The sequence below is a fragment of the Oryzias latipes genome, chromosome 10 (genome assembly GCF_002234675.1).
Source record: "Oryzias latipes chromosome 10, ASM223467v1".
In the NCBI taxonomy this organism is placed as follows: Eukaryota; Metazoa; Chordata; class Actinopteri; order Beloniformes; family Adrianichthyidae; genus Oryzias; species Oryzias latipes.
The window spans coordinates 19,355,745-19,374,152 of NC_019868.2; the positions used below are offsets into that span (position 1 = coordinate 19,355,745).

The 18,408-nt window shown below is 39.4% G+C and overlaps 1 protein-coding gene across 4 annotated transcripts in view; it reads left to right on the forward strand.

Moving 5' to 3' along the window:
• Positions 1-881: 881 nt before the first annotated feature.
• unc5a (unc-5 netrin receptor A) overlaps positions 882-18,408 on the forward strand; it is a 155,829-nt gene continuing 138,302 nt past the window's right edge. The window contains exon 1 of one of the 4 annotated variants that reach the window (XM_020706676.2): positions 882-1,721. In XM_020706676.2, coding sequence (XP_020562335.1) covers positions 1,628-1,721 — 94 coding nt within the window. In that variant the 5' untranslated portion in view covers positions 882-1,627. The remainder of the gene's footprint in view (positions 1,722-18,408) is intronic. The other 3 variants (XM_004073514.4, XM_020706677.2, XM_020706678.2) reach the window with 3 other exon arrangements.

Below are 18,408 nucleotides of genomic sequence, written 5' to 3' on the forward strand. Positions count from 1 at the left end.
TATTGGGTCCATGAAACACAGTTTCCTCCCTTTACAATGATGATGTACATAACTCACTGTGCAAATGTACATTTCTGAGACCCTCATATGAAATGCATGTAGTTCTGGTCCTCTTTTTGAGCAAAATGCTCATGCAGCGACACTCTCCAGCTTGCACTGCCTGATAGGACTCGGAGCAGATTATTAGAATGAGAGAGATCATTACGAGCAACCTCACAAGTTACCAGGGCTGAGTCATTCTTTTCTATTTGGCTGCTTTGAATCCGCCTCCCTTACTCCTTCACGCCGTCACTGCCTGTGAGGATTTGATTGTGAGCTGTATGGCAGCAGGATGTGGATTTCTGCATGTGCACCAACGCATCGGCGCTTTGTACCGCCACCCTGATTGCTGCTTTGACCTTTAGAAGGGAATGCTGGACAGGGAGAGGCCTTAATGAGTTTGTAGGCTGTAATAGCTCGGCTCTATCTAAGGAATCATCCATCTACATGAGCTCCATAATTAGCTGGTAAAGCCGCGGTCCAGCTCTGTGCTTCGATCTATTCATCTATGTGGGAGTGGAGATGGATAAACACAGAAAACACCCCCCAACAATTTTGAATAATAAAGTGCATCAATAATCGGCACGACAGAACAGTCTGGCAGTCACTCCAGAAAAGGACGAAAAAGCTTTCTTGGAGTGTAACACACACACACACACTCACACGTTTGAGTTTGTTGACAGGTGTTCTCCCTCACGGGAGCACTAATCTCCTGGCTTCCTCTTCTTCTTCCTTTGTGTTTGTCCATCACTGATGTAGCTTACTGCAGCAGGCATGCACAGACTCTCAAGACGAACCAGAGGCATGTTTATGCGAAACTCAATGACATGCAGAGGCGATCAGTGAGAATTTGTATGCAAAGCGCTGATGTGATTCCCATCATTCAGGGTTGAATGACATATCCATCATTTTCATGTAAGGTAGAGGATATGAAAAGCGTACTTTGCAGGGGATAGGGGAGCAAACATACTCTGTGCATTGGCAGTGTGTGGTTAGTTCTGTTTGTTGATGATATGGAAATGTTTCTCTGTGAAACAATCCAGCATCCAATCCAGATTCCGCTCCTGGTTTTTCCTGCCTGCTCATCGCAGCGTATACCTTCCCTGACTCTCAGCACTCCAGCATTGCTGTGCAAGCAGATGTTCCGTCCTGCGCTGCCAATTCTTACCATTTTCGCATTTTGGAGAAGGTACTCTTCTGCGCGAGCGCTGCAAAAGTGACCAAAAAGAAAAAAAGAGAGAGAAAAACCCCTCCTTCCCCACGACAGAAGCTGCCTCCCTCTTCAGTTCAGTTGGCAGGCGGGGAGGACTTGTGAGCGGAATTGGGATAAATACACTACAGGGCTACAGTGAAAGACCCGCGGCAGTTTCCTCCACCACACCTGTGATGCGTTGTTCCGAGCAACGAAGGCGCGCGACTGGGATGCTGATGGCACGGCGCGAGACGTGCTGAAGAAGGAAAAACTTGTGAATAGAGGTGTCACAGAGGACACTCTACGGACGTGGAAAGAAAAAGGAAAGAAAAAAAACACGCGCGTGCCACTGTGTCGGCTCTCCGTTTCGAAACTTAAGTGATTAAACCCACGAAGATGCCCTTACCTCCGGGCCCCTTTGTCCGCTGCAGGTGGAGCGCCGCCGTCCTCGTGCTCCGGCTTGTTGTTGGCTTCTTCACGTGCACCGCCGGTGAGTTCAACACTTCATTAAACCCGCTTTGGTTCATTTATGTTGAATTTGTTCAACAAAAACTACATAAAGTAAGACGACTGTGTTTACTTTACAAGTTAACCCCCCCCCCCCCCCCCCCCCACCACCTCGTCTGAATAGAGGTGCGCGTGACGGAGCGCGTGACAGAGCAGTTGTTGGCATTGTTCTGTAATTTGCTAGCCCATCAATTAGCCTACACCTGCAAGGTTACGCGGCGCTTCTTTCAAGGTTAAAACGCGGGGCAGAACGTCAATCTACTGAAATGTATCACATATTTGACGCAGCAGCAGAAAGTTACGGCTTTATTATTATTAATATTATTAATATTTTACTAATAGTTTTACTAGTAATAATAACACAGTTCAGACTGTATAGAAACAAATAGGAACAATAAAGCTGCTCCTCCCTTTTCACAGTCTGTCTGCATCCTGAAGTTAGAGCAGCACACCTCCATTCATCTAACTAGTTTCTCTGCTAACAGGATGTTTTAACTGCCCGGCCACGACTCATTCCTGCTGCATCTGCAGGATGTTGACAGCTTTACTGAGTTGCTACTGATGAGTTTTTTCTATGATGTAGCCGGACTTTGCAGATGCAAATGTGCTTTCCTGTACAAAACCATCACACAGATAGAGAGAAGTTGCACCACGTGGCCACACAAAACCGGGGGGTGGGGGGTGGGGGGGCAAGGATTCCTCCAAACATTTAGCAGATATGACTATAAAAATACATTTAACACAGTTCTCTATATCTAACAGGACTGACCACTTCATTGTTGACTTATCCTAGACATTAGCTGGAGGCCTCTGGGTTACATTAGTAGGTGAGAGCTCCACACATCAGCTGCCTGCTGTTGTCTCTGACTTGTTCACCTTGCTCAGGACATAAGCAAAACATGTTAAGATGGTGTAATTACTCCTCCTGCTTCAGGACACAAAGATGAGGAACTGGTGGTGGTGGTGGTGGGGCGGGGGGTCTTTCTCTTGAATTAATTAGTGTGTAATTATGAATATATTACATTTAAATAAACAGTCAGATGTTTGTTTGGTTTTTTTGGTGATACACGCAAGAAGTTCTTGTGTTCTGCTGGTTGACACGGGTGGCGGCATGCTTCACTGGGTTTCTGTTGTTGCCTCACAGACAGATTACTCCTCCGTTTGAAGACCGTGTTGCGCACTCGTTTGGGTTTTCTTCTTTTTACATGAGGGCTTTAGACCTCCAGGGATGAGAGGAATTTTTAGGACTATAAACTCCCTAAGATAAGATGCCGCTGTTTAATATTTCACAGGCTCTATGCAGGGTGTTACCCTGACTGTCATTCATTGCCTGCTGAAATAGGTGTCTAACCCCACCGTGACCTCACATTGAAATACTAGATAATGAGGAAGATGAAGACTGGGTTAACTATTAAACTTCTGTTAGAATTTCATGCTATTTTCTGTCTCGGATTTGTTCCCCGATGCCTTTTTCCTTTTTTGTTTTTTTTTCTGGCTTCGTCAAAAGCTCCTTTCACAGTTTAGAGACAGCTTTCATTGGACAAAGTGAGTTCCAGAAACGGATCAGAGTTGGGGCCAAATTAGCCAATTCTCCCTGCATCACAATCAGGACCGTCTCAGCTCAGATCAGTCGAGCCATCCTCTGTGCAGAGTCAAGCTGCTGAGTTGGCGTTTGTCTGGATCAAAGCTTGCATTTCTTTTGGCAAAGAAACCAAACTCAGCCGGTAATAAAGGTGGGGCTGTCAATCCAGTGAGCTGGCGGAGCACTTTCCATTCCACCGTGCAGCGAGTGATCTGAAGGGTCGGACACAGGGGTCCGCTTTCAGAGTCTTAGGAACAAAGAAATGTTCTGCTTTGCTGGTGAACGCGCTCTGCTTAATGTTTTTTGCATGCAAAGTATGTGTCTGGGTGTGTGTGAGGGAGAAACGTGGTGCTTTATGATGCACACTTGTGCATTATCCCAACACCGGTTTCTTCTGTTGTCTCCCATTTGTTGGAACTTCTATTTTTATTTTTCACCGCTTCTGAAAACATCATCAAAACGGAGTTATCCAGGTGGAGTAAATAAAAAATATCTTTTTTTTTTCCTTTCCGCCCGCTGAGAGCGTTGCCAAGCAATTGTTGTTTGGTTCCATGTGGGAACATGGGATTTGAAATCAGGCAGCTTTTTACTTGTGTGAGCAATTTCCACGGGGTGTAAATCTTGTGATGATGCAAGGGGCTGGCCATCTAATGACAAGAAGCAGAAATCTATTGCATAATACAGTAGTTTGTGAGTTTCCATTTTACATTACAGTGATTGAAAACCAGCTTTTCCCTCCGATGGGATTATTTTTGTCTCTATGTTGATTTCTCTCTAACTTTAATGAGCATTATTCTTTGGGATAAATGGTGAAAAGAATTTAAAATCTTTTAACTTTTTGTTCTATTGCTAATGCATGACAGAGAGCTGTAATGTATATTTTAGGAACTTAAACTTTTTAACCTTGAAAAAGTTTTTGTTTTCCCCATTCATCCTAGATTGCCTTAAACTAGACACGCACCCTTGGCTGAAATCGTTTTTCTTTCAAGCGCTGACATTTAAACTGTAAATTTTAATGAACATGTGCATTGTGTGAGACATTAAAAATAGCAAAATATTCAAACAATTTAATCTATTGAGTCTGTGGCTATTTTTTGAATGGAAATGGAAAATTGCCATCATTATCACAACAGAGTTGAGTTGCATATTAGAGGGAAATAATCAAATGCGGCATTTTCATGTGCTAGCAAGAAAAATCACAAAGGAAATGAACCTTTTTTTTTCTTCCAAGACTTGAAAAGTAATTTCCGTTGTTTGAGTTGCGGTGATTAATGAAGGAAGAGATAATAGTTCAATAAAAAACAAATAAAAGTTAAGCAGCGCATGTCAGCATAGGTCAGCTTTAAACGGTAAGGAAACAAGCTCCATTTGGAAACAAATACCCAGGTGCCTTATCTTTTTGAAGGCCATGTCTGTGCACTTATCATTTGCAAATGGCCATCTTGGAAGGCAAGGAAAGGACACAGGCTTTGGCGAGGACACGGCCATGATGAACCTTGCAGGTGGGAGGAGTTTGCTTTTTTATTTTCTGCAGGCAGTGCAGAGGTTCCACGAAGGCACTACATCTCTGTCAAACTCTGCCCTTTTGTTTCAATTACCCCATTTCTATGATTCAGGTCCACGTGAAAGCGCTTACGGGGCTGGAGTGAGGCTCTTTCTCGCCTCATGTGCCGCGCGCCATAGCAACAAATTGCACTTTTTCATCAAGGTAGGATAAAACTGACATCTGATGTGAGATGAGATTATGTCTCACATCATGAAAGGTCACAGTCACAGGGAGAGTGGACTCAGTCTCTGCTGTTGTGTTTTCATCGCTGCCAACTACCTTGTACAAGCAACTGGTGACGATATCTAAAGGCAGCCGGTTAGAAGTTTGGATGAACTTGTTGAGCTCAGTCCCAAGTGTTTTCCTGGAGGGTTTAATCGAATGCTGTGCTCTCCTGGTCCTTTTTCTCGCTTTTACTTGGGGGGGGGGGAAGCCATGCATTGCTGACATTCAACCTTGGATGCCAGCGTTCTCTTCCAGAGAGGGAGAAAAAAAAAAATCAGTTCAGCGAAAACAGTGGACATGTGAAGGTTGCTGCTGAACCCGGGAGGTCAGTCCCTGTATAAAATACTGATTCTGCCAAAAAGGCTCCGTTTTGAGGTTTTTCCTGTCTCTTTTAGCCTTGATGCTGCAGACTATTGTTAAGCAGTAAAACGATAAAATGGATGGTTTGGGCTTTGATGCTCATATTAAGATCCACATAAAACAAGGGCATAAGCAGTGGAAAAAGTAGCTGCAGTTTTAACCCATTTTTCATCCAGAACAAGTCTGACTTTGACTTGTGTTTGGATTAGGGGACAAACTTTCCAATTCAGAAAACAAAAATTGTTGTTTTGGAGACGCAGCAGCTAAGAACAAACCGTTTTTATGTGAACATAACCTTCATGTCCCACTCGAATCATCTTTTGATACATCTTAAAAGCGTTCCCAGTGGTCTCTTAAATATGATTATGCTGTTTTTAATAATATAAATAAAAAATGTGTTGTTTTTTTATGTCATAGTTTCTGCAGAGCAGTAGTAGTTAATCAGAAATGAGCCTCTTTATATGTGGGCAGGACCGTTAATCCTGAGTGAGCCTGCCCTGACGTACCATCATCCCTTTGTTTACACTCTCCTGCTAGCTTACAGTCCTTCACAACCCCAACCTAACATTAGCGGTGCAACAAAAACGTCGAGCAATATTGGAGCTATCCCGCTGTACCATTTTGGTCCAGATGCCTGCTCAGATGAGGAAAACAAAGACGTACGTGGATCTATTTGTCTGCAAGAATGGAGCGGAGCAGGGAGCTTGTGGCCCACTGACTATAGCAGCTATGTCAGTGCTAAAAGCTTTTTCCAACTGCATTCTTTCATCTGCTGCTGATTTAACAATGATTTGAATAAATATATTTATATTTTAGCTTAATTTTTTTTAATATATGTCCTTCATCTTGAGTAAAATGCAACAAGAACATGCGAAAAACACAAATAAGAATTTTTTTGAGTGGGCCTTCAAATGCCTTCATTAAGACAACATTCAGCTCACATCTTATGGGGGGAAAATTGTAGCATTAAAAAAAAAGTCTATATGTGTATATTATGACCTAACCTTAATCGTAAACATCATGGAGACTATCAATTAATCAATTTATTATTTGTATGGCACTTATTTAAGCAGAAGCAACCAAAGTGCTTAACATAAAATCACATAAAATCAGAGACAATATGATACAATAAAGAAACAATAAAAGCAATAAACCAATAAAGCAACAAAAGAATAAAAGAGACTAGATATAATGGGACTGTGGTCTTAAAAAACCTGTACTAAATAGCTATTGCGACATATCTGAAGTCAACAGTAAGCAGTAATTTTTGCTTCAGTTTATTTTAAGTGTAAAGGATCTTCTGTCCGCCCGCTCCCATAGCAAGAGTAGTGTCTGCAAGGAGATGTTTCAGGTCTCTCCTGCTCTCTAAGTGATCAATACTCTTCTCCGACTGTTAATTGGCTATCAGTCACTGTCAAAGGAAGTGCTTAGAAACCCAGAGATATCCATGCAGCTCATAATAAAAGCTTGTCCAGTCCTTTGGGCCTCGCTGTGGCCTTTACTCCAGGCCATGAGGTGACTGGGGAAGGCAGATCTGAATGCAATATGGAGAGCTATAGATTAATAGTTCCTTAGTGAGGCCACCAGGGAGCGATGTGAAAGCCATTTCCACTTCATCATACAGTGGACTGGGCGAAAAGTGTGAGGAGCATGCAATGAGCAAGGAGATTTGAGATGCCTGATTAGTTTTAAACCTTTTTTTTTTACCCTCAATCTGTGTTGGTAAAAGATACAGTTACTTGTTAAAGTCTATATTCTGCACGTATGAACCTTCCTTCCCAACCTGAGCAAAAAAATAACATATGAAAGAGAAAGAAAGAGGATATTTTTGTGTCTACACAATGTTTGGACTTGCAAGTGAAATGATAGAATTTAATAACATTTTGACTTCTATTTTGTCTCGGTTTATTGAGAATGTCCATAAGACTGCACGGCTATGAAATGAGACGTAAAAACTGAAGACGTTTTTCCTGAGAGGGGTCTTGGAGCAAAGCTTAAATAGTAAAATAGAAGTGTTTGTTTATGTATCGATGTTCTATGTTGGACTCACAATCCTTTCAGGGTATACACTCTCTTTACCCAACAGTAGCTGGTATAGGCTCCAGCATCCCTGTGACCCCGAAGGGAATCAGGCAGGTTTGGAAAATCGATAGATGGGTGTTCTGGGTTAATATTATGAATTTTATTGCACTTGGGAAAAAGGTAAAGCCCGATGTCCTGTAAATGCTCATAAAACATGTTATAAATAAAGCCGGTTGGTTGATTTTTAAGGAGTGAGTCGTTAAATGTCCCCATAACCATCTTTTTTCTTACATCTCTGGAGCTACACACCTCCGCTTAAATGATGCATTATTTTTGCACTCGTCACTATTTAAGCATGGTATGCAAATAGCATAATTAGAACTCACCTAAGGCTAAACAGACTTGCTGGGTCTTGATTGGCAAGGGTATTTGAGGGAGGTCTGGCCTAGGCTGAGCCAGAATTTCTCATCTTGAAGTGATTTTGTTGACAAGACAGGAGGCACAGTGACCTTCTCTAATTATATGTATGTGTCCAGGCACCAGCGCCTTAGGCAAGCAATTCAACTGAGTCAACAGAGCTCTGACTTTTGGAGCACATTCAAGCCAAGGCAGTCTGCTGTGTTTTGTTAGCCGTTGGGTTGTCAGAATGGTTGGTTTCACAGCTAAAGTTAGTAATGATTCAGTGTTGATGCAACATTTCTAATGTGTTGTGTGGATGTGACCTTTCTGTTTGCTTATAAGGAACACCCTGGAGACCCGAAGGATCGGGTCAGGGGGGCATCTTCTTGCACTTTTACTGGATATTGTTTGCAGAAGTCAATCTGTTACACTGTGCAAGTTAACTGTAGCAAAAAAGAAACATTTTTTTGCTCACTGTGAATGTGTAGAAACAAGGGAAGGGAATTTCTGATCCATGCAGGTTCCCTTTATGTTTTTTCTTTTTTTAACAGAGAATTTCCCACACAAAATAAGGTCTGAACATTACAGATTCTGAGCTTAAAGCTAAAGCACACATTTTCTTGGCAAGGCCATCAGGAACACAAAGCCAGCAGAAAACACATTGAAGGCTCTACTCCCATAGAATTAATCATGACAAACCTACCACTGAGGCTATGAGCAGGCTTTTACAGTTTGCTTTGCACTTGATTATGGTTTCCATGGATTTAAATGTCCACTGACAAGGCATTCATGTTGAATCAAAGAGTGTTTTCATACCTACAGATGTGTTGTCACCAAAGCTTGAATTTCAAAAGATAAATGCAGAGCGGCTCCACAGTGCTACTCTTTTTGTTATTTACCTGCTGGTCTTATGTGCATTTAGAGTTGATATTAAATAGGATCTTTGAAGAATAAACAATGTTCTGGAAGTTATCTGCACTAAGGAGGTCTAGAATTTAGTTTGTTATACAGTTTCCTTTAGGTCTGCAAACACTGTAACTGCTATTTTGGTGCATTCATGCAGGTCCTCTCAGGAGCTGAAATGTTTAGGAGCTGTCGCTGTGCAACACAGACTTTCAACTCCTTTCAAAAATGTGTTATTAGTTCGAGGTAAAAAGACTGGCTAGGCCACTCCAGAACCTTAGAAATTCTTTTTACATGGCAACGTCTTTATCGCGTGGGTGATGTGTTTGGGATCATCGTCAGGCTGGAAGATCCAGCCACATTTCATCCTCAATGCTCTCACTGAATGGATGGAGGTTCTGGCCAAAAATCTCTCCACACATGGCGCCACGCATCCTTTTTTATTTAATACGGATGAGTTGTCCTTTCCTCTTTACAGAAGAACAGCCCCAAAGCAGGATGCTCAGTCGATCTCTTCTCATCAACTTGCTTACTTTTTGTGGATTGGTTCTTCCCAGTCTTGTTCAACAATCTAATCTTTCCTAGTCTTTAGTGTCCTTTGACAGCTCTTCGGTCTTGTTAATGGGGGAGAGGTCGCAGTTGGACCATTTCAAGGTGTAGACAAGCGGCTTTATACTTAATTCCATTCTTAAATATGTTGTGTTAATACAGTAATGAGTGGAGGGAAGCCCCAAAGCAACTTATAGCAATATTTGATTTGAAATGTCAGAAAAGGAGTATAAACTTTATAACTCCAGAGCTTGCACGTGCAGCTGTAACAACAATCTGAAGCTGCTAATGTTTTCAATGTTGAGGAAGTTATGCATTAAAATATTCATCAAATTTGACTTAACAGCCTTAAATTTAATGTCTAGCAACTTAAATAAAACTAACACAAAACAAATAAAACATTATTCAAAGAAATAGCAATAACTAAATTAATATAATATCAATGATCCATATTCATACTTATGTAACCCCTTTTAGTTTAATGCTCACTAATGGGAAAAGTTAAATTCCAAAACAGTTTTCTGTAGCATAAAAAAGTAAATTATTAGAAAATAACATGTTTTGACATTCTTTGCTTTCAGTTACGTTCCAGATTGTTTGTTCACCTTCCCATGGACATTTAGACACTTAGCAGAAGCTTTTATCCCAAGAATCTGACAAAAGAGGGCTGAAAGGAAGCTCATGGAAAGAAGTGCAGGAGACTTACAGAAATCAATATCAAGCAGTAAAAGAAGTCAAAAACCTTGGAATAAAAGTCTAAGGAAAGAGTGATTTGATGAATAAAAGGTTAAAGTACAAGTGTGTGGTGTGTGTGAGGTTACGGCGGTTGTGTTAGTATTGTTATTGAATCAGCCCATGTAGTATTTCTGAGATGTTTCAGAAGACGAAGTGGGGCGACTCTCTTGTTTTTGTTTTTGTTTATGTCTGTGTTTATTAACAGAGTTGATGATTACCTTTTCACAAACCATGTCAGCAGTTCCTTTAACAAACACAAGGCTGGCACTCGTCTAGTGGCTCAAATTGGCACACAATCAAATGAAAAATAATGCACATATTCAGACACTAAACCACCCAGAGAGCAAGGTTGGAGCTCAATGTAATTATTCAAGGCAAAAAGCAGAGATTTAAAGTTTGCACACAAAGAGGATATTTGGAGTTAACAGAAATCCGTACATTTTTCAAATTTTTACATCTAAATTCACATTTTTGGCCATTTTTTTCCTCAAAATTCAGCTTTCAAGTGCTTGAAAACTGTACATCACAGGTGGATTATGTGTGCAAACATTTCTACCTCCATACTTATGCATAGTTAAGCTTGTCTTTATTAAAATAAATGTTGAGAATTGACATGTATTTATAATTTGTTTATGTAAATTTGGTATATATCATGAAAAAAGGTACATGTCATTATGTCTTTAAACAAATATTCAAAGATTGTAGCTAAAATGAGTCTATGCCATATATAACTTCTCTTTAATCATTTCTTCAGGCCTGTATACAACAAGGTACATTTTCTATGCAGTGCATAGATCACGGGTTAAGGAAAGAGTGTATTCTGCTTAAAAGACATTTTACTGATGACAGCCTGATTTTTTTTTTTTTTTTTTTTTTTTTTTGTGTGGGTGGAGAAGAGACATTGCAGCTGCTACTCCAGCTTTCTCTGTCAAAAGGACCGCCTCCTCTCTAACCTAACAGATGCTACTTTAGCTTAATTGGAAACTGAATAATGTGCATTTTCTGGTGTTCTGTTCATAGGCTTGAAAATGCTTTTACAGATTGATTTCAATGTTTTCTATTGCCTCATTTTGGAGTTGGTTTTGTGCAACCAGCTTAATAAAAGCAACTTATCTTATTTGAGTTTGTTCAGGTAATTAGTTTGCTTAACACCGCATATGGGTGGGCAGGAATCTGGTAAACAAGAAGATGGGAGGTATTTATTCAACGTGGCTGTCATTTTAATATTTGTTGGTCTTTTTTACTGTCAATCATGGAAAGTTTACCGGCCATTTACACTTCATCTGTCCTTTAGCTCGGCTTTAATTCAATTCAATTCAGTTTTTCTAATTCACATATATTACGACACAGTTGTCTTAACGGGCTTCACTAATTGTACAAAACATAAAATTTGATATAAAATATAATAGCTGATTGCTAAACTAAACAGACTAAACTAAAGTTTGCAGGGGAAACTTTGGATTTGTCATTTAAAATATAGCGTTCTCAGTTCCCTTTCTTATATTTATTTTTAGTATCAAGTTAATGAATATCCATAAAATCTAGTTATGGTTTCATGGTAGAGGTGAAAAGCTATTTTTACTCCAGCAGACTCCATTCTTTTTTAGTTTTCTGCTAGTATTTAGAACTTGTGTACTTAATTAGCCTTATTGGCAAGTGGCTGCAACTCTTAAATGTCACAGATGAGTTTCCAGTGTCTGTGGGTGAGCATGCACTCGCTCAGGCACAGCAAGTGTATTTATACATATCTATGGAGCAGAGAGGACTGCAAACAAGCCTGTAACCCCCCCCAGTGATGCAGCTAAACATGTTTTACTGAAGAAAGAACGAGGCAAACTGTTCAGTTGACAGACTATATATGATCCAACTGTGATCAAAAAGGCAAATTTTGTTTTTTATTGTTTTTTTAATGGCCTCTGATCTGGCATGTCAATTAGTGTAAAATACAGAAAATCCTAAATCTGTGGAAAGACTGTACTGTAAACAATTAAAGAAAAATGTTGTATTCCAGCTTACTTGATAGTGGGGTTTTCAGGTTTTTAGATTTTTTTCTATGATAAAAATAAAATGTTTATTGATGACATTCATAAGGACATTACAAAAAAGAAGATTCTTGAATTAGTGTTGTACATATGAACATTTATTTTGACTTGTAAACATCCTGCTTCTATACTGCCTTCCAAATACCAATTTTCAATTCAATTCAGTTTATTTATAAAGCACTGTGTTGACAAAAGGCCCAAAGAAAATAAAAAAAGATTCTTACAATTGCGACTGTTATAATCCAAGAAATCTGGATGTTAGATCAAACTGATTTCCTGCTGACATTGTTTTACCAAAATTCTCGGCTCATTGTAACTTGTCGGGGTCAAACAATTAGAAAAAAACAAACAAAAAAAAACAATATTTACTTGGAAAGGTTTTGGAACAATGTGTGGTGGTCCCTACACAAAAGCACAAGTAAATGTCTTTGTTATGCCATTAGCTGCTGATGAGGTTCAGAGTTACTTTTCTGCAGTTGACAGACAGCTGTGGACTGACTTGAACAGCAAGCGGTCAGTAAGAAAGAATTCACAAACACAAAGTAATACACAATTAGGCCTGCACAATATACCGCAAATTTATCGTTATCGCAATATCCAGCTCTGCAATATGCATATCGCAAAAGACGGCAAATATCGCAATAAATCGCAAACCCAAAATGTGTTAAAACAATCTTCTAGCAGCTTGAAGCATTTAACGAATCAAATAAATCCCTTTATGCTTTGACCAATCAGATGGACGCCTTCCCATTGTTGACCTATCAGATGGAGGCCTATTATGTTAACTCTGGTCCTGAAGAGCCTCAACCCTGCCTGTTTTCCAGCTCTCCTTAACCAGCTTGCTGTTGATTGGCTGACTCAAGTGATTTCACATCCTGATTGACTGAACACACCTGATTTTGGTTATCATTATCGAGCAGTCTAGGGAGAATTGGAAAACAGACAGGGTTGAGGCTCTTGAGGACCAGGGTTAGCCACCCTGACGTTTGTCCCCCATGTCGATTAGGGTCATTTGGAGTATAATTTTTAAATTGTTGCAATGAAATGGGAATGATGTTTTTGTTTATTTTTCTATTTGTTTATTTACCGCAAATTTATCGTTATCGCAATATTGATCACTAATATCGCATATCGCAAGTTTTCCTCATATCGTATACACAATATAAAAGTGGATAGGTTTTTCATGAAAACAGGCCACAGGTTAATTTTAGAATAAGATAAATGTATAGATAACACACAGATTGTGATGATGGGAGAAAATTAAAAGCACTGATGTCCAGGACACAAAACTTTTATGGCTTTCCTCTCTGAAATTGTGAAATCATTAGCTTTTGCTCAAAACAACAGAATAACCAGGTAGAAAATGAACCATTTCAAGAAAATATTTATTTCTTTAGGCAGTTTGCTGCAGAAGTTTGTCTAATGAAGCAATGATCACAATAGTTTCTTACACTCATTACAAGTAAGAAGAACTAGGTAGTAGTCAATAATAAATCAATCAATAATAAATGGAATATTGTTGATGTTCATTCAAAGAAATGTTTTTTACCAAATTTTTGGTTAGGCTCATAAGTTATCATCTTTCCTCAAGCAGTGAAACTACTCTAAGTCTATGCTCAGCTATTGATTTGGAGCTAATATTCTTGTGTTTTTGCAAAATTCTGGTTAGGACCTTCAGTTGACTTCAACATATCAAACATCAGCCAAATCCTGTTTTTAGGTTTAACCTTAAACTTCCTATTTTCTTAAGCTATTGTACTAAATCTAACCGGCAGCCCAGACCCCCTGCCAGGGGCTGACATGTGCTTCATCCAGTGTGGGTCCTCAGGCAAGACCCCTAGCGCTATTGCCTAACTATGTAGCTACAAGGGGGCCCGAATCTGGGTCTCCCTGTGCCAGTCCCCAGCCCGGATAAAATAAAGTTGGGTCAGGAAGGGCATCCGGAGTGTGTGAATCAGTGAAAGCTGATTTGTTGTTGCGACCCCTGTAGGGATATCACGAAAGGTGAACAACAACACAGAGCATTATAATAAAAAAATACATTCAGGATCATTTGGTCAAACTTGATATTGACATGAATAAATGAGTTGTCAAGAGTTGAATGCCTTTAGGTGACAACATTTACAAAGAAAACATTGAAAAACTTGCATACTGGAGTTAGTAAATAAATTAGTGTTGAACTATATCAGTAATGCTATTAGAGTAGAAAAGGAGCATTACATTTGGCCGTAATATCAACAGCAATTTATTTTTGGCCACTTCGGCATGATTCTTTCTTTCAGAGAATTCCTCCATCCCTTCTTCAGCATATGATGCCTCACTATAAAAATGACTTAAATCGCCAGAAGGTGTTTGATATGTGCTGAATTATCAGCTCCAAACAGACCATGTAGTTTGTCTCTTATCAACTTGCCCAGCCGCTTGCAGAAATTCTGCCTGTTTTTGAGCTCAGCCGTAAATGTGATGACAATAGTCATAAAGGGAACACAAAGACAAAAACTGCAGCTTGCAGCAAAATAAAAGCCTCAGTTATCTTTCTGCCTTTTTTCTTTGCTTTTGTTTTTTTTTGTTTTTACATACAGTAGTTCTTGACAAGATGGCCTGGCAGTGTTGTGCAGTGGCACATCTTGGTATGTTGTGGGTGTTGCCCACTCTGACCTCTGTCATACAATTAGCTTCCTCCTTTTTAGATCGCTGGAACAAAGGTGAGCCGGAGAGCCGAGGCTGGGCTCAGGCACTGAAGAAATGTGGGTGACAGCGATGACTTCCGGGCGCTCTGTTGACCAGAAAGCCATTTGCTGTCACTAAACATCACTATCTTACTCACCACTAATGCCACCTCCAGATTGCGCTATAAAAATAGGAAAAAAAGCTTGCTTTATGAGATACTAAGCGGGAAAATGGAGCAATACCTATTAGAGCTGCAGAATGTGGGTTTTGACAGCGGCTGAAGACTGATGGACGTGTCAAGACTGATGAACCAAGGAACAATTACAGGTTGTCATGCTTGAAGCTGAGCTGGAATGCCCTTCAAGAAGAAACAACTAACAATACTGAAATAATAAAGAGGAAAAACCACTAGAACTATAATTTCGTAAAATACATGGCACACAAAAATTGAAACCAAATTAAGGCGAAGATGCTTGCTTATGTCTTTGGCTAAATATAACTTCACCAAACCATATGGAGAATAGCAATAAAATGAAATGTCACATCTCCTCTGGCTATGGAATTTAATTCGACTTAGTGAGCAGAATATGTTTCCTATAATGACTTCCTTCTAAATTAATTTGGGTTCTATGCAAATGTGTGTTATCCTTCCAATAATCAAGATAAAATGCAAATTGTTTTTAATTGTTAAATTGAGCTTCATTTGCCCTTAGTTTCTGTAAAACCGTCACTCTTTTTCTGATTTTGACAGGTGTTATCCTGTTATAGGCTGCATTTAAAAATGAACAAATATATGATTCAGTTACAGAAAACGTGTTATCTGTTACTGTTTTGCGGCTCTTTGTCAGGATTGTTCTAAATAGTCTGATACAGATCCAAAGACAGAATACTGTCAGAACTGTGGGGCTGAGGCTGCTGGTCTCTGTGGAACACATTGGAAATCACACTGGTTTAGGAACGTTGTCACCATTTTCCTTTAAAGCAGACGCAATGAAGTAAATGTGTTATTTTCTTAAGTTCTCTAAAAGTACAGTATCCTTCCAGTTTTTTTCCACCTTGTCAGGTCCTAGGATGTAGAAGGACACCTAAGAGTGCTGTATGTGCCATGGCTCTGCAATGCATGGCACAAAGATATAACTTTGCATCAGCGGTGTCGCTCTAAATTACTATCTGCGTGACACTTTGAGTCAAAACATGAGCTCTGAAGTGCGACGGTCCCAGTGTCGTGATACGCACTGCCTTTATTCTGCTTATAGACTTGACAGAGTTAAAATGACTATCTTTACCTGAATTTCCACAACACTTCACAGGTCTTTCATCGGTTTTGCCCCTAACTGGTTGAACTGTGGTAAGTAATCAACCTTCCCATGTGATCTACTCTGTGTTTGGCTTTTCCAATGGATGCTCAGGTGTCCCACTGGCTTAGAAATAATATCCTTGTTAATTACCTGGCTTGTTGTCTTATAGCTGCTGTGCCACTCAACTCAAAATCTGCTTTTTTTTGTGATGAATACCATTGTATAGCTTTGTGTTAACCCTTGTGCTATCCTAGGCACTTTGACATTGGGAGTTGGGTCATCTAGACCCACTAGACAGTGCGCTGAACCTTTTTTCTTCAATGATTTGTGATCTTCACTGGTGTCCATGGATTACATGAAATCTTTCCACCTTTATCCACCTTTGTCATGGTAGGGAGAACACGTCAATGTAAGGGTGGGGTCATCTAAGATAGCACAAGGGTTACAGTTTTTCAGAGCCAGAAAGATCATGTTGGGGTTTTTACCATTTCCCTTTCACCGCAGCACGCTTGCCTTTTTAGAATTGTTCTTTTATCAGTTTCATCCTTGAAGTGCTTCCTCGCATGAAAACTTTGTTAGTCTCTCAGTTACTGTCAAATCAGATTTGCCACATAAACAGAACTTTTCATACAGTACTCTCCCACGCATTTTATTATTCACCATTAACCATTGGATGCACAGTGGTGCCGCTCTTTTATGATCTACCTTCCAAAAAGCTTTGGATTCATCCTTCATGTAAAATGTGTTGGTTATGAAAATTTTAGGGTCTGTTTTCACATTTTTATTTTATAATTTTCTTTCTGGTCCAGTACTTCTTATCCTTTTTTTAATGAATACTTAATCTACTTGTGCTCAGTGATGGAAAACAAGTGTGACTGCCTCAAATAAAATCATTTTCTGTCTAATGTTAAATGTATTTTGGCTTGGTTTATTGATTTAGTTCAAGCAAGAAAAAAGGAAAAGACAGAAAAAAGGAAAAAAAAATACAGATATATCAAACATTATTAAGATATTGATTCATTAATTGAATATATCTTCCAAATAGTAAATGTTTTACAGAGATCTAGGAGAGGCAAACTTATGTAATCCCACTCACATTTTATTGTGATAGAGAATGCTTTAAAGCCCCACTCCTTTCATCTTTTGATCTATTTTGAAACTGTGGTATCTTAATTATGATTATGTTATGCCATTTTTAGCAAAAAAAATCAAGAAAACGTGTGTCATTTTCTAGGTTATAGTTTCTGCAGAGCATCAGGAGGTCATTAAATGCCATTTTAATCTTAACTATTTTGTTTATAGATGTCCTCAATCATTAGAAAAATGATGATAGACCATGAAAAACAACAAAAAACACTATTTTCATTGGAGTGGGTCTTTAACTTTTGCTAGGTTTACAGGTGCCACAATATCCTAAAACATTTCATTCCAAAGGTTTAATTGAAGGGACCTTTCCAAACAGTACAGTAGATATCAAACAACAAATCCAGCCTCTGGATGTAAACAGTACTTAATGATTATACAAGGGTGCAGGCATTGGTGATATGACTTCAATAAATAAACCCTTGACCCCAGAGATGCCTGGTTGATTTATTTCCTGTTTGTCGCTTTACTTCAGCAGTGAAAGGAGATCCCATGCAGAGATTGCAGTTGTTCTATCTCCCTATCTTTAATTTAGAAATGCAGGAAGACTGAACGTGGCTAAGATGGTTATCCACACTGTCTGTCTTGTTTTTTTTTTCATGCGTGTTAGCTCTTCAAAAACCTCCTTTGGGACCACATAACAGTCTGTGTGATTGTACTTAAAGTGGCTGTCTTTGTCTCTTTTACCCCCTGTGACTGCTGGCAGGGGTGATAGAGTCAAAAATGTAAACCAAATTTTTGATGTTTCAGAGGCCTCTGAGATCGCGCTCCAAAGTGCTAGCTAAATGTACTGACATGAGCAGAGGAACTTCAATGTGTCCTTTCATTGCTTTTTCCTATGAGACATGAGTGGTTCCACTGCAACAAAGGGGTTAGGACACGGGGGCAGCGAGCAGTAGCTTCTGCATACAAACATTTTACAGGCGACACAAAGAAAAGCAGACGCAGTGTTTAAAAACAGAAAACACTCCTAAAAAAATAAGTTGGCAAATTCAAAACGAATCAGCGTAGGAGTCTTAATCAATGTTGATATCACATAAATAACATGTTGGACCACATTTCAAAATAAAAGCATGGCGGTGGAACGAAGCCCATTAGTTTGGCTGTGTCGTGCTTTGATATCTGAGAATGGAAGTGTTTCAGTTTTATGCACAGCTATAGGTGACACTCAAAGAGCTTTCTATTTTTGGAGCTTT